Source organism: Epinephelus lanceolatus, chromosome 24, assembly GCF_041903045.1.
Source record: "Epinephelus lanceolatus isolate andai-2023 chromosome 24, ASM4190304v1, whole genome shotgun sequence".
NCBI lineage: Eukaryota > Metazoa > Chordata > Actinopteri > Perciformes > Serranidae > Epinephelus > Epinephelus lanceolatus.
The window spans coordinates 16,589,447-16,605,104 of NC_135757.1; the positions used below are offsets into that span (position 1 = coordinate 16,589,447).

Consider the following 15,658-nt stretch of genomic DNA (forward strand, 5'->3'; position numbering starts at 1 on the left):
GGATGTGCAACAGCACAAAGTCACAGTTTTAACCTGCGGTGAGTGCATGACACAGAACATTCAAACCAAGATCACAAACAAATGCAGATTAGTTGAAAATAGTTTGCAAAAATCCTGTTAAAAAATACATTTAGGCTACTTTTGTAGCCTGATGAGCCCCTTTCCCACTGATATGTAAGAGGATGAGGCTGATGTACTTCTATATTTTTCTTATTGTCAACAAATCCTATGAAATACTAAAATCCAAAACGTTAGTCCGTCTTTCAGTACTCTGTGACTCCCCATCCTGTCTGTGGCCCCACTGGTTCTTAAAGTCCCCATGAAATGCTAGCAGAGTGCTATGCGGTTACGCACGTTTATACTTCTAGGCAGGGACTTGTCTTGGTATCCAACAGACATGTAGCCCAAATGGTGGAGGCTAGTGCTAGCTGCGCTAATTTAAAACACAGCAACAGTGCTGACAGAGGGAGGCGTAACACTGAGGCCCCCAGGAAGTGCGACAGACTTTAGCACCAATTTCACGTAGTGGCCAAACTGTGTAACTACAACTTCATGGTCCATGATGTGATGCCATTGGACCCAAAAAGATTTTTTCCTATAGACTTACATTGTGAAAGACACATCTGTGAGTGGCGGCACGGTGGAGCAGTGCTAAGTATTGTTGCCTCACAGCAAGAGGGCTCCTAATTCGAACCTAGGTTGGGGGAGCCCCTCTGTGCCAAGTTTGCTTGTTCACCCTGTGTCAGTGTGGGTTTTCTTCAGGTACTCCAGCTTCCTCCCACAGACCAAAGACATGCAGGTTAACTGGTGACTCTAAATTGTCCGTAGGTGTGAATGTGAGTGTGAATGGTTGTCTGTCTCTATGTGTCAGCCCTGTGATAGTTTGGCGAACTGTCCAGGGTGTACCCTGCCTCTTGCCCAATGTCAGCTGGAATAGGCTCCAGCACCCCACGACCCTCAAGAGGATAAGCAGTTATTCCATAAACTACTGTTGAAATTTCTTTCATTTTTTGTTTCTGATGATGAGTGGAGAGGTGAGATTATGTTTTTTTTGTTTTAATTCTGCTTCCTGTTCATCAGCTGACACTCTGTCTGCTCCCAAATGCACAACAGATACTGTACCCAAGAAGAGACACTACTTTGATTGACATCAAAAGAGAGCACAGAGAACAGAGGTGCACACACACACACACACACACACACACACACACACACACACACACACACACACACACACACACACACACAGGTAGATCCAGAAATTTCACTTCTGCTTTTAAACAGCTTTATTCACAGGAAGTCAGATGCACAAAGCGGAGTTAGCAGTAATATTCAACGATATCCGTGGCAGTAAACACATCATTATGAAGACACAGATCATATTTTTGTTAATGTTAAAAAGGATTTCATTATTTTAAGGCCATGAAAACCAAATCAATAATTCACAAAGCGTATTACTGATACATGAAACCAAAGCCAAGCATTGATATGAATCATTTTGACTCCGCAGACTGGTCTCAAGGCGCAGACATCAGGACGACTGATTGTTTAGATATGAGTGGTGGCAGCATCACGGGGGGGCTGGTGGTTCGGCTCTCTTGTGTCCCTGGATTTTCCTGCACAGTTGGATTGACATCAGAAGAGGTTAGCTACTGTTTTTTTATGTTTTGTACCTCAGCAGACCTGCAGAGGTCTTTTGCTGCTGTATATAAAGATCAGAAATTCCCACCTTTACATCCACATCTTGATCCAACATATATAGCTACAACTATGATGACAAACGCCATGATCCCAACAACACGGTACACATATGGCCAGAAAGTGTCCTGAGCTGCGGGACTCTCTGCAACATAAAACAGGACATTTGAATAAGCTTCAAAGGCGCACGGATGCATGAAAAGATCATTCATATAAAGAAAATGTTTGTTTTTGATCTATATGTACAGTGCGTGTGTTTTCTTACCTAATTCCAAAGTTGTCCATGTACCTGTGATGAGTTTGACATCTGAAAAACATTCAGATTGTTTACTTGTCACAATTAAGTCTTTAATCTGATCATTTGGGAAATAATAATAATTAATAATGCATAATAGCCTCCTGTCACTGTACAGTCCAGTATAGGTTTAGTTCTACTCACCCCGGACAAAGACCTTGATGTTATGACCCACACCGCCTCCACTTTGACACTGATACACACCCGTGTCATGTACGAGTGATTTGTGGAAGATTAAAAACGATATCCCTTCTGAATGGTTTAAAAGTTCCCACTCTGTTGTCATGTGACTGCTCCTGCTAAAATTGACAGGGACATCAATTATCTCTCGCTTATACCAGGTGACTGTTGGTGGTGAGTTTTTGCAGAACATAACAGTGCAGTTAATCCTGAGGTCTTCTCCAGGGAGAGATTCATAAACTGTGTGTCGGCGCACTTTAACATCAACTTCACAGTCTGGATTTTCACCTGCAAAAGGACGATGACACACAGTACAGATCAGAAATGACTGGTACAATGTGATACCAGCTGATGATGACACAACATGAAAGCAGTGAGATGTTATCTAACAATTGACAACCACAGAAATAGGTTGTACGGGTTTTTGAAGATGCTGCTGCAGCCAGATCACCAAGGGTGGAAATCCGGGGGGGACAGGGGGGACATGACCCCCCCCCCCCCAGTAAAGCTGTCCCCCTCTAGAATAATTTGAGTCACAATTAATAACTTTTGAACAATGCAGTAGTATTTATTGAAAACACAATGTAAGCGGTGCTCATTATAATTGCGCAATTATGTGCTATTTAAATCTTAAAAGATTTAGTCCCCCCCTCCCATTCCTAGTAGTGGTTTAGTCCATCCCACACTCTTTCCAATGGGCGGGGCTAGCAGCCGTTAGTACTTGGCAGCAGTAGCAGCATGTGGCTGGACCCTGCTGTACCCACATCGTGGGGTAAGATGTGCACTCACACAGACACAGTTTAACTTACACAAGTTACAACACATCCCATTTACAACAAGTTGGAGTACCATAGTACTACGGTACCTCAGGTACCACTACTGTGGGATAAGTTCAAAGTCCAATCGCTAGAGGGTGAGTGTCCATGCGCCGTCCAATAACGGCACGCGCTGGCCAATAATGGCACGCACTGGCCACCTGGCACTCGATTTGCTGCTGCAGTGGTTTGTATCCAGTGACATTTCAGGTATTAGCTGAGCTATTGAGTATCTTTAAGCAGTGAAAGTTATTATTAATTTATTTTTACTTGTAGGTTAGATTTGTTTATATATGCTACAGTGATTTGTTTTCCACTACAGAGCTCAACGGTATGAGCATTTTACTCGCATTTGCAACTAAAAATAGTTGTTTGCGAGCAAAAGAAATCATTCAGGAGCAGCTGTGCAAATACAGATTTTCAACCAGCAGCACAAATGAAAGGCGAATCCTGCCGGTTGTGGGTTGAACGCGGGTCACAGACACACACAGTAATGTATTCCTGTCAAATACGGCAGCCATAGTGCTCCGCGGCGCAAGATAACAGCTTACCGGCGACGGAGAAGTCCGGCTCTAGGTCCAGTAATTTCCTGTTTCGTTGGTGTCATGACTGCCCAAAAGTACCTGGACAGCCGAGCTGTGGTGGCACACAGGTATGTGACGTGTCAGAGGACAAACGAGCCGTTCACATTTCTCTCTTTGTGGCAGGTAACGGTCCACAAACCTCACCGCACTTTAGGGACTGTTCTTTACTTATGGAGGGACTGCTCTTTACTTGTCAGGGGAGGAGGGTGGCTGGTTGATTTTTATTGTATTTATTTATTTTATTTTGATCCCCCCTATGTTAATCACTTATTGATGCTGTTTTTGAAGTATGAATAAGTCAATAAGTAATTTATTCCATTGAAATATCATTGATGTATTATAGAAAAGTGATTTATCTTTTCATAAATGACAAAAGGCACATCTGCCTCATTTTTGCTGTGGTATCGTGATACTACTCAGAACCATGATATTTTCACTGGTATCGTACAGTTGGATCCAATTTTGGTACCATGACAAGAATATCTGCAACATTTCTCCTGCATTGTTCAAAAGCCTACTCAATAACAAGTGCTGCTAAGCTAAAAGCTAATGACAATGCTCAGAGTTCAGTGATAGTCAGAAAGGACAGGAGAGAAAGAAAAGGGAGAGGACAGGACAAGAGCAGTAATATTTATTTTTGTCATTCTGAAAGACTAACTGTCTGGATATTGATGTCAGAAATAGTTCAGATTTTACTGACATTTTAGATTTATTTCCAGGAAGGTTTTATCCAGGTTTATGAATTGTTTTGTCTCCAAAGGAAAGTAGCCTATTTTTACTGTTGGCTGTTCTGTCCTAGATTTTTGAGTTATTGCATTGATATATGTTCAGTTACCCAGTAGATATCTACTTTGTTTTTAAAACAGATTTTTTCATTTCTGAGTCAAATGTTGCAGTCTCTGTCAATCTCCAATTAAATCATCACAACTTAATGAATTTGTACATGTGTACATGTTAATTTGATTTCAATCATTTTGTTTTAAATCTGGACATGTGCAGGTGGACTTAGCCAGTGCTAAGAAAGGTCTTATGCCTGCCTGTTGGAGAGATAGAGAGAAGATTAAAGCGTCAAATTCCGGTAAAAGATGCTGTATAAAAGACAGGCTACAACTTTTTTTCCTTGTACCCCCTGGAATTATTCTCTAAAATTTTACTGTTTATTGTCCCCCCCAACTATGAAATCACCAAGTCATGTGGAGTGTATTTGAGGTTAAAGCTCGTCCGTATGAGTTACATACAAATGATACAAATGATAGTATTCATTGTTCAGAATTCTTGTTATTGTGGGTTAATAACGGATAATTATTAACATCCCTAAGACAGACAAATCAGGAGGCGACACAGTCTGGCATGATCTGGCTACAAATAATATGATCTTGTACTTGGTTGATATTATATATTAAGTTAGCAGATAAAAACGAGCAGCAAAATGAGGTGCAAGCTTTAAATTTGTTGTATATATAGTGTTGTATTGTTTTGAATCTGCTTTCAGCCATCTTACTGATCACAGTCCTTCAAAACAAGCTGGTTGGATGGAGAGGGTGAGACAGCAGCGCCCACTTAGGAGACAGGAAGTGTATAGCGTCCATTTTATACCACTGGTGCAGCTTGCAGTGCATTAACCATGACTACAAAGCATCTTTGGTTACATTACCAACGTTAACTTTGGTTTCACACAGGACACTAACACCAAGTCTCCTGGATGAAAGTCCTTTGTTGTTTGTTAGACCCATCCCAGACCCAAAATGCATTATATATTAAGTACTGATAATATTTTCCATCCACCATCTACACACAGTTTATTAAGATCCTCTTAGGTGCAAACATGAACTAAAATCACTGCATTCATTCAAGTTAAAGACCCAATTTGGGTGTGCCTGTACGCCTGCCTATTTTAGATTTTATATGTTGGATCAGACGTGTAATAATGATAATGATAATGATAATCGAAACATTTTCAGTCTTTATAACCTTTAACATTTTAGACATAATTTATCTGATTCCTGTTTGTGAATACGTTACTTAGCAAAAGAGAATCAACGGCCGGAACAAAGACCTGCTCAGATTGAGAGTGAGCGACGTAAATAGAAAAACAAAAACTTACTATCAGCTTCCAACCTGAGGAAGAGCGCTGCTAAGATGGACACTTGAAAGATGTTCAGACGGTAGTTTGGTCTCATGGTGGAAACACTTCAAGAACCAGCTATCCACTTCTGTCAAACAACTATCACTGTAGGCCTGCTGTTGATATCAAAGTAAAGGACGTCTGGTATACCTCACTTCCTGCTTTTGTTTGCTGTGGTCTTAGATGTGTGCTTACCTCCATTGCCCTTAACATATATTCCATATCAAAGCACAAAGAGCACACCTTTTTTTAACCTTGGTACATCTGGCACTTTGGGGGTTTTTGAGTAAACATTTGTGTGTCTGTGGTATTAGATTATTTATTAGAAACCTTGAAATCAAACAGTCATGGATACACATTATGTTCTTTGATTGCACAAAATAATCAGATTATTAATACATTCTCCATTTCCCAGTTCAAGAAACACAATAATTCTAAAAAAGAAATAACAGAAGCTCCATAGTCATTCGTATCGTCAGAAAATGAGACAGTATTTAAGCTCCAAAAGGGTTTCCAGGTGTGACGTCACTCGACAGAGTAAATTCAAGTCATGGATGTGCAACAGCACAAAAGTCACAGTTTTGACCTGCGGTGAGTGCATGACACAAAACATTCAAACCAAGATCACAAACAAATGCAGATTAGTTGAAGACAGTTTGCATAAATTCTGTGAAAAAATACATTTAGTTTGGTCAGAGAAGGTGCTGCTGTTAGCCTCTCACACAGACTGAGGACTTTGTAGCCTGATGAGCCTTTTTCCCACTGATATGTAAGCACGGTGCTAAGTATTGTTGCCTCACAGCAAGAGGGCTCCTAATTCAAATCCAGGTTGGGGGAGCCCCTCTGTGCCAAGTTTGCTTGTTCACCCTGTGTCAGCGTGGGTTTTCTTCAGGTACTCCAGCTTCCTCCCACTGACCAAAGACATGCAGGTTAACTGGTGACTCTAAATTGTCCGTAGGTGTGAATGTGAGTGTGAATGGTTGTCTGTCTCTATGTGTCAGCCCTGTGATAGTCTGGTGACCTGTCCAGGGTGTTCCCCGCCTCTTGCCCAATGTCAGCTGGGATAGGCTCCAGCACCCCACGACCCTCAAGAGGATAAGCACCGAAAAATGCCTTGTTTCACTATCAGGATTTGATCCATTTAGGCTGATAACATTTTCAAGGTCTAGTAGAGCCGCACACAAATAAATACCTTTATCCATTAAAGTTAGCAGGAGCTAAACCATAAGTTAGCCACTCAGCCGGCAAAGTCTCTAATGCATTTGCTCTATGGGCAACACAGTGTGGAAGATCCACATAATTTCATACACAGGAAGTCGAACTTTTTTGGCTTCATGCGCCACTGAGCAACTTTTACTAAAATGAACAGGGACCCTCAAAAGCTGTACCCAGTTTTCTTCATAAATCCAAGGTTATGCTTCTGTGATGCCACCATCACGCCACCTTGAGCTGGGACAGCGTTATCAGGAGATCTTTTAATTGGACACAAAATTATTATACGTCTCTGAGTGCAGGATGAATCATCAGATTTTTTTTTATCATTTCCAGGAAATGATAAACTCTACAATACTGTTAAAAATACCAACTAAATTACTTTTTTATTATCTCTGGGCCAGATACTGGTGTGACCATCAGTGATAAAACAACTATTTAGATTTCATGATGTCTTTAACTAAAATGGGGGCACATATATACACTTTTGTTGTTGAGAAGTAATTTCCTAAAAAAAAGTTGGGCACTGTAGATTTCAGCAGAAGTTACTCAGACAGCAGTAAATGGTGAATTTGTTGGGGACTATTTTCTGCTGTGGATTAATCCACATTTGGTGCTCTAGTGAGTATTTACAGCTGCAGGACTGTGTTTGTGGGATTGACTCAAAATAAATTATTGTATGTGTGAAGGAACATGTCTCGCAGTTCAAGTGGTTTTCAAGTTCATATTGAGGAATAAGTTATGTCAGACAATACGTATAAGTAGGATCAGTTTTATGGGATTTGTTGACAGTAAGAAAAATGCAGACTATCACCGGCCTTATACTTACTTACTATCTCATACCACAGCTCCAGTGGGATTGTCAGTAACATTTCCGGGTAAACAAAAGAAGACGTTTTACTGTTTTATGATGCAAACAAGGCAACCTTACGGCTATCTGTATCAGTACCGAGTTGTCTCCGGTCCTCTGGCTGAATTGAAATAGAGTGAAAACCACATGTGCTTATCCCCTTCTCAGTCTGGCACATTTGGTACATGATGACCTCACAAATTCCCAGCAAACTTCAACTTCAGCAGAGGTCTAAGTAACCAGAGTCAAAAGTTGGTGTGTAGGGCCGTTAATGTATTGACCAAATGGTGGAGATGCTAATTTAGCATTAAGCAAAGTCTCATGTGGACTTGGTGGGTTGTCCATGCTGTAGCATCCTCATGCTCTGACAAAAGCGAGCCGTTTTTACCAAAGAGGGTCACTGTATCAAATTTTAATTCTCCTCCAACATCAAGACCACATTACTCCACTTAACGCAAACTGTCGTCCTCTTTGAAGTCACTTAGTCTCATGGGTGATGGGTCTTTCACACGGATAGCCGCGTACTCTGAAGTCTCCTCCATTGGCCTCCGCGGCCGAGCAGCAGGTCTCGCTGGCACCTGATGGTTGAGCGCAGCATACACAAGAGAACTCCCCTCTTCCTCTGCCTTTTTCCTCGGTCTCCCTCTGTCCTCCTTCACCTTGCTGTAAACGTGCTCATTGTCTCTCGGTAACGGCAGCTCATTGGGTTGTGAGGGCAGTGGCTTTCTCCGAGTGGACCTCCGAGGTGGCGGTGCAGAGGGGCTTCCTCTCGGCGAGGGCTGGAAGCCGGCATGTGGGAAGGGTTCCATTGGGATTGCAATGTACTGCAGACATCAAAAAAAGCATTTTGCAGTAAAATATTTAAAGAAATAAGATGCAAGTTTAAAATGTAGCCTTGTCTTACCTGATTTTCAGATTGCGTCTTTTTCTTTGATTTCCCTGCATGATGACAGTTTAAAATTATTTCCTGTTTTTAGAGTCACAGTCATGTCCTATATTGCAGATTTATTCAACATCTCACCTTTACATCCGTGCATTGATACAATGGAAATAATTATCACTACAGTGACGAATGCCACAATCCCAGCACCAAAGTAGATGTATATAAACAGATCTGATGAGGTGTCAGGTTTCAAAGTGGGGGCTTCTGCGAGAAAAAGAGAAAGTCTGACTGAATATGAATGTGTTTATGTATATAAACATATATAATCATAAGTAGTGTAGGCCACAGTGTTTGAATAAACAGGATTCAGATTCATGTGGAGCAGCCATGTCCCTACACAACACAACATATAAACTCTTCTTACCTGTGCTATTCATCCCTGAAACATTGGCACACTCATCATGATCTATAAAACAATGCAGAGCAGCTGTCTTAAGTCATAATAATATTAAGATAGACATTGTCGATAAAATTTGTTCATGTATTTTTTGGTAGCAGTAGAAATATGAGCAGTACAATGTCAGCATTGTATAAGAAGTCACTCACCGTGGACAGAGACGTTGATGTTATGACTCACAATGCCTCCACTTTGACACTGATACACACCCGAGTCATTTCTGAATATTTTTTGGAAGATCAAAAACGATATTCCCTCTGAATGGTTTACACGTTTCCACTCCGTTTTAATGCGACTGCTGACATCGACAGGGACGTCAGTTTTCTCTCGTTTATACCAGGTGACTGTTGGTGGTGAGTCATTGCAGAACGCAACAATGCAGTTAATCCTGAGGTCTTCTCCAGGGAGAGCTTCATAAACTGTGTCACGGGCCACTTTAAGATCAACTTCACAGTCTGAATCCTCACCTGCAAACAAAAATGACAACAAACATTAATTCATCCTTATTTTTACTACAGTTTACTGTAATGTCTTAATGTAGCAATCGTATCTGATACCAGCTCATAATGAAAGAATGAGACATTCGATCTTAAGATACACTTCAGGTGAGAGCTTAGCCCCATATGTGTTGTGCAACAATCATTTTTCAAAGACGGTTTCTGCAGGTCCACCAAGTTAAAGGCTTTTTAATACCAGAGGTATTAAAGGTCCCATAAAGCAGGTATATGTGCAACATAAATACTATGAAAGTATCAAATGCTCAATGCTCTACCTTTAAACAAGCTACCGGCTTATGTAAAGCAGTGATGTCATGACAATACTATTGACCGAATCACTGTGACGTCCTGCTAACACTTCCTGGCAACTGATATGAAGCAAACTCAAGACCGACCCTTTTAGCCTGGCTTTTAATTTAACTGTTTTTCATTTTATTTATGTATTTTTATTTTTTTAATTTTACTTTTTAAATTTGTTTCTATGATTATTGTGTATTTATTTATTTCTATTAATCTGTTATTTTTTTTATTTTTTTTTTTTAGCTGGCATATTCTTCTATTTCCTTATTCATTTATTTTAACTTATTTATTTACGGATCTAAAATTGTTATCTATTCTGAGTCCCCACTCATGATAGCGTTTCCTCAGTTCCTGTTTTTTATGATAGTGCTTTTATAACGGTCTGTTACTGTTTAGTCCTGACCATTACAGTCTCTGAATTTATGTGTGTGTGTGTGAGTGAGTGAGTGAGTGAGTGAGTGAGTGAGTGAGTGAGTGAGTGAGTGTGTGTGTGTGTGTGTGTGTGTGTGTCTGTGGTTGGTGGATGGGGTGGGGTTATTGTTTTTATTGTGTGAAGCACTTTGGGTTGCATTCTGTTTGTATTAAAAGTGCTGTATAAATTAAGTTTGATTGATTGATTGATTGATTGATTGATTGATTGATATGAATTTTGGAGACTTATTTCTTGCTTATTTCAGTTGCCATTTTCAGCTGTAACTGTAACATTGAAAAATGTGTAGTTAAACACCCTGACCCACCCTGCATTAATATTACACAATAACTGATTGAGGCGGTGGTAAACTAGCAGCTCCCATGTTCTAAAACGACTGTTTTTGTCAATGGAGTCTGGTGGTTTTGAGATAATGACTTCAGCTCCCTGTTGGAAAAGGCTGTTTGACAGCAAGGTAAAGCGGTTAAAGTTTTTCACGTATAACGTACACTTAAACTGTTTTTGATTTTGTTTTTTTTTTGAGTTGGCTAAAAACTAACCAATTTAGACAAACATTTTGATTTGGTCTACTCAGGCCACGATCACACAGAAAGCATTTTGCAGGTTGCAAACCCGAGTCGCGGCACACTGCCTTTTTTTTTTTTTAAAAAAAGAGTGCCACTATTGAAGAAAAAAAACGCTCACTGCAACACACCCACTGCCTCACCTCCTCATTCAAACGTTCCCATGTAATCAATCTACCATTTATTTTTTTACTTTAGTTATTTGACAGTAATTAGTATCTAGTTACTAAAATGTTCAGGCAGAGGGTACTTGCAGTAGCTCTGGTTGAGGGTGAGAGGCTGTCAGCAAATAGTTTGTCGGGCACAGGGAGACGGAGATCTGTGTGGGTACATGAGACACTAAAAAAGAGGGTGGATCATGGGGAGTACCACCAGTTGGTCCAGGAACTTCACCTCAGTGATGGCTGTTTCCAGGCATATTTCAGGATGACTTGGGGGCAGTGTGACAACCTGCTGTCTATCATCAGGCCATACAGTTCTGAGTATCCAGCAGCCGCTACCACCAGTTTCTCCTCCATTGTTTACCAACTGTTAACTCTCAAATGAATTTTTTTCAACTCAAGGAGTTCAGAGCGCTCCGGCAAAAGTGCCACTCTGTTACAGTCATTCCCTGGCTGCAGTGACAGTGCAGAGATGCTAAAAGCACAGATGTGGAAGACCTGGAAACACTGACAAATCAGAGCAAACTGAGCTTATTGGGAGGCGGTCTTAAAGAGACAGACACTGAAACGGAGCATTTCAGACAGAGAGTGAACACAGATATATTCAGGCAGACATTACGAGAAAAATAAAGTGTTTTTTGAACATTAAAGCATGAAAACGTGTTTTAATAGAAACCCAAAATACAAGTTTGAACCTGAAAATGAGCGTAATATGGGACCTTTAATACCTGTTGATGTAATACCAGCCAAATTATATTGCATTTTGTCAGTACTACAGTACAACTAATGAAATCAATTAACTTAATGTGATCTGGACCTGAATAAGCAGCAGAAAAATCAGTTTTCTAAAATCAACACACTCAATCGTAAATTAAATTTAAGACTTTTTAATATTCCTTGAGGCTTTTTAAGACTTTTCATGACTTGCAGATACCATGAAGAGAATAGTTTGATGAAGTTTTTAGTTAGAGGACGCCAGACATTTGGACTACGCATTAGCAGCCTAAAACTCTCTGAGTAAGTTATGGAACGAGGAAGAAAAATTGTACAAGATCAAAAGACAAGTAAACCGTGCATGACTTAATACAGTGAAAACGAAAACATCTAACAACTAATTAAACACTCCTGAAACTGACATTTCATTTTGCAGTGAGTGGAAACATTATTTGCACGAGAGGGAACTGAGAGTGAACCCCACCTAAAGTACGGCGTCTCAAGGGGAACCACCCAGAGAACCCTCAATTACACCGAAATCTGCAACATTTGTGTTAGTTTGACACAATTCAATGCACCTGATATTCCACTGTTCATAAATGGAGAGTTCATTCTTGACCTCTGAAGCAACAGTTAACAAAACAGCCTTACATTTAGTGGCTGTTCTGGAGCTTTCAGACGTCACCTGATCTTAAACTGGTTCCTTGCCATGTTGTGAAAATATGTATCTGCAAAATTTCCCTCTGTGTAGAAAAGCAGCCCTGTTCTTGCACTTTTCATGTATTTTATGGTTTATATTGATAAACTCCTTTTTTAACAGTCTGTGGTTAACTCCACTGGTGTAACACATACATAGAGGTAATATTTAACATGAATGAATCTGATTTTGCTTTGAACAAAGTCCATTTTTAAGTGTTGGTTGCTTTCAACCGCCAACATGAGTCGTCATTAAATAATAGCTCTTCTGCTGGCCTCAAACCACAAACAACATTGAGAGCACAATGAAACCACAGTAGCTAAAAAAGTGTGTGACACAGAGGTCAGCAGTAGTAAATAAAGTAATTCATACAGCCATTTCTCTTTTTTACACCCATTGCATGTGGCATAGACATAGATCTTGGGGGGCGCGGGTGACACTTTCCCCTCAACATTTAGAAAGTGTGAACATCCTACCGATAAACATTAAAGTAGCAGAGGACTTGTGTTTTGACAGTTACACTGATGCAGAAAATGCACAAACTGGTGCATAAACAATCACCAGAATGCAGGAAATTAAGTGTTTAATTCTCAAAACTTTCTGGTGGATGACGACCAAATGCCCCACTTCATATTTGTCCCCCCAAATGTCGAAATAAACCTACGCTTATGGCAAACGGGGAATTATAGAAACCAGTAACACGAAGTGGGTGTACGGCTGATAAAGCTAATGAATATGCTCTAGAAATTTTTTTGTGTCATCTATAACATTTCTGCCTCTTTTATGTTTGCATAAAATCTCTAATTGTTTCCACTGAGCTCCCACACGCGCCAAAAACACCCTCCTGTTGTGGAAGAAATTACCTAAAAGTAGCATTTTTAGCATTTGAAACCAAAATTATGCATTTGTTTTGTCAGTTCAAACGACATCCGTAGTACACTTTCATAATAATATTATTTTTTGGTATGCTCGAGGAAGAATGTTTTACACCAAACTGAGGCACTCATTGGGTTTTGGAGATGACTTAACACCGACTTCGTCTTGTAATCGCTGCCTGTATACTTATACTGCGTAGACAAGTACATGGCGCTTTGAAGTTCATGACTTTTATAGTAATCAGGCCTCCAACCTTTACCAGAGAATCTGGACAGTGGTCACATTGCCAATTTTTTAGTAACCTGACAGACCTAGAGAGGAAGAAAAAGTAACACCACACAAATACTGAGATAGCAAAATATGCAGAAACAATAACTTACTGTCAGCGTTTAAGGTGAGAAGCAGCACTGCCAAGATGGACACCTGCAGGACGGTCCAGCAGTGGTTAGGCCTCATGATGGGAACACTCAGAAAACCTCCCGTCATCTTCTAGTCGCAGCCAATCCAAGTGGGAAATGTTCCTCCAAGCACATCATTATTAAGTTAAGTAAAACAGAGAAGTGCTGAAGCTGAGGTTGGAGCTGCTTAGCTACATGCTGCTTCCTCTTTCTACTCTCTGCTCGCTCCCTACCTTCCCCTTTAAGGTAGTGAGTGCACTGAAGGGGAGAGAAGATCGGTGGGTGGTCTTGCTTCTCTAAATGTTGCAGGTCCAATACAGGGAAACATCTCAGATCAGGGGGTTCCCACAGTTTATCATGCAGATACTGCTCTGACACAGCTACAGCAAAGATCTCATGCTTTACACCAGCCTTCCTTTCTAGCTCTTTTCATTTCCGAGTCTTGTTTCAGTCTGTGCACCTTGACAGCGACTTCATCATTTCTTGGCAGTGTCTGTGGTTCACCCTCTTCAAGCTGACTTCCTCCCCCTTCTCCCTTCCTTTCATCTTCACCTTGTGCATCTCCTGCAAGCTTGTGCGACCTTGTGCACAGCAGTGTGGTTTTAAGGGAGGATATACTGTAAGGTGCATGGAGGAGAAGATGGAGATGCTGTGGCCTCTTTTAATGGCCACTTTGTTGATGTGTGGTTGCTATTACTGTAGGCAGTGCTGTCAGCCTGTCTGTCAATGAGTCGGCCTCATTCAGGTTTTTAAGGGCTAGACAAATAGATAAGATTGAGCTGTATCATGGGAAATGTAGGAGCCACTGTTTTGGGGGCTTGTCTGAAACTGCGTTTAAATTTATCTCTTGTAAGTCCCCCAAATTATGTCCCTTTAAAACTCTGAAGAAATATGTGCAGTGAAGGGAAAGTACCCAAAACTGGAAAAGACCTGCATTCAAAATGTTATCAAAGTTAAAGTGCCTAAGCAGTTGAAAAATGTAGGCCCACCTTTAACACACTGTTATATTATAATGTAGTGGCCAGGCCCTAACAATGGATTTTTATGGAGAATCTTATTCTGTAGGCTTACACGCTCCCTTCAATATTTAGAAAATATGTGTTTTTCTCCTTTAATAAAGACAGAAAGTAGCATTACATGTCTTTAATTTGACATTTACACCATAAACTGGTGCAGAAAATGCACAAATTGGCATAACATTTCACTAGAATGCAGAAAATTATATGTTTGATGCTGGCAGAGGACCCCCAACCCCTTATTTTATCTTTGTCCCCCCAAGCATTAAAATGAAACCTAAACCCATGAGTAAATGTGATAATACTTCACTGTAAAAATAACCCATTACAAGTAAGTGAAAGTACAGATTTAATATCGGCGACATGTACTCAAAAATAAAAGTACTCTGAATAGATGGTGTCAAAGTGTTATAGTGTTATATATCCTATGTATATTTATCACTTACTTAGGGGCTGTTCATTACTTATTAGAGGGAAGGGGGTGGTGCAAAATAGGGGAGGTACTTTAAATAGTTTTTAAGCATTGGGAAGGAGGTTATGGTTTTAGATTTAGCATAGGGGAGGGACATTTAGCTTTAAGTGGTCGTATTTTGTATTTATTTGTATTTATTTATTTATATGAGTGGGTTTCAAGGGCATTTTTTGTTTTAATCTCCAAAACCACACCACTTATCATAACCAGAAACCGTGAAATATGGTTATTTATGGTGAAGGGAGAGTGGTGCATTTCCCCTAGTCATTAAATATTTGTAGCTCTGGGGAGGGTCATCATATATAGCTTATTAAAAAAATGAAGGCACACTGCAGCAACCCCCTTACTCTGATAAGTAAAATTAAAGTTGCCTAGTTTATACCCTGAGTAGTTTTATCTGCAACATGTTTTACAGGCAGAAGACAAAAGAAAATA

At 40.2% G+C, this 15,658-nt stretch overlaps 2 protein-coding genes across 2 annotated transcripts; both read right to left on the reverse strand.

Moving 5' to 3' along the window:
* Positions 1–1,297: 1,297 nt before the first annotated feature.
* On the reverse strand, positions 1,298–5,889 carry LOC144461908 (uncharacterized). Its single transcript, XM_078165813.1, has 5 exons — positions 5,677–5,889; positions 2,138–2,461; positions 1,964–2,005; positions 1,730–1,843; positions 1,298–1,616 (listed from the first exon to the last, which is right to left on the reverse strand). The coding sequence occupies exons 1-5, from the start codon at positions 5,750–5,752 to the stop codon at positions 1,549–1,551; spliced, it is 624 nt and encodes a 207-aa protein (XP_078021939.1). The 5' UTR covers positions 5,753–5,889; the 3' UTR covers positions 1,298–1,548.
* Positions 5,890–6,000: 111 nt separating this feature from the next.
* LOC117255817 (B- and T-lymphocyte attenuator-like) lies at positions 6,001–14,221 on the reverse strand. The gene is made up of 6 exons (XM_078165812.1): positions 13,718–14,221; positions 9,249–9,566; positions 9,067–9,108; positions 8,781–8,906; positions 8,664–8,698; positions 6,001–8,583 (listed from the first exon to the last, which is right to left on the reverse strand). Exons 1-6 carry the CDS (start codon positions 13,821–13,823, stop codon positions 8,209–8,211), a joined length of 1,002 nt encoding a protein of 333 aa, XP_078021938.1. The 5' UTR covers positions 13,824–14,221; the 3' UTR covers positions 6,001–8,208.
* Between the last annotated feature and the right edge of the window lie 1,437 nt (positions 14,222–15,658).

Excerpts from the sequence above, each read along its gene's own strand:
- LOC144461908 (XM_078165813.1), bottom strand. The coding sequence starts at position 5,752 with ATGAGACCAAACTACCGTCTGAACATCTTTCAAGTGTCCATCTTAGCA. Across the intron at positions 1,844-1,963 it reads ATGGACAACTTTGGAATTAG|AGAGTCCCGCAGCTCAGGAC; the intron begins GTAAGAAAACAC and ends TTTATGTTGCAG. Across the intron at positions 1,617-1,729 it reads ATCAAGATGTGGATGTAAAG|GAAAATCCAGGGACACAAGA; the intron begins GTGGGAATTTCT and ends CCAACTGTGCAG.
- LOC117255817 (XM_078165812.1), bottom strand. The coding sequence starts at position 13,823 with ATGACGGGAGGTTTTCTGAGTGTTCCCATCATGAGGCCTAACCACTGC. Across the intron at positions 9,109-9,248 it reads CATCAACGTCTCTGTCCACG|ATCATGATGAGTGTGCCAAT; the intron begins GTGAGTGACTTC and ends ATTGTTTTATAG. Across the intron at positions 8,907-9,066 it reads TTCAGGGATGAATAGCACAG|AAGCCCCCACTTTGAAACCT; the intron begins GTAAGAAGAGTT and ends TTTTTCTCGCAG.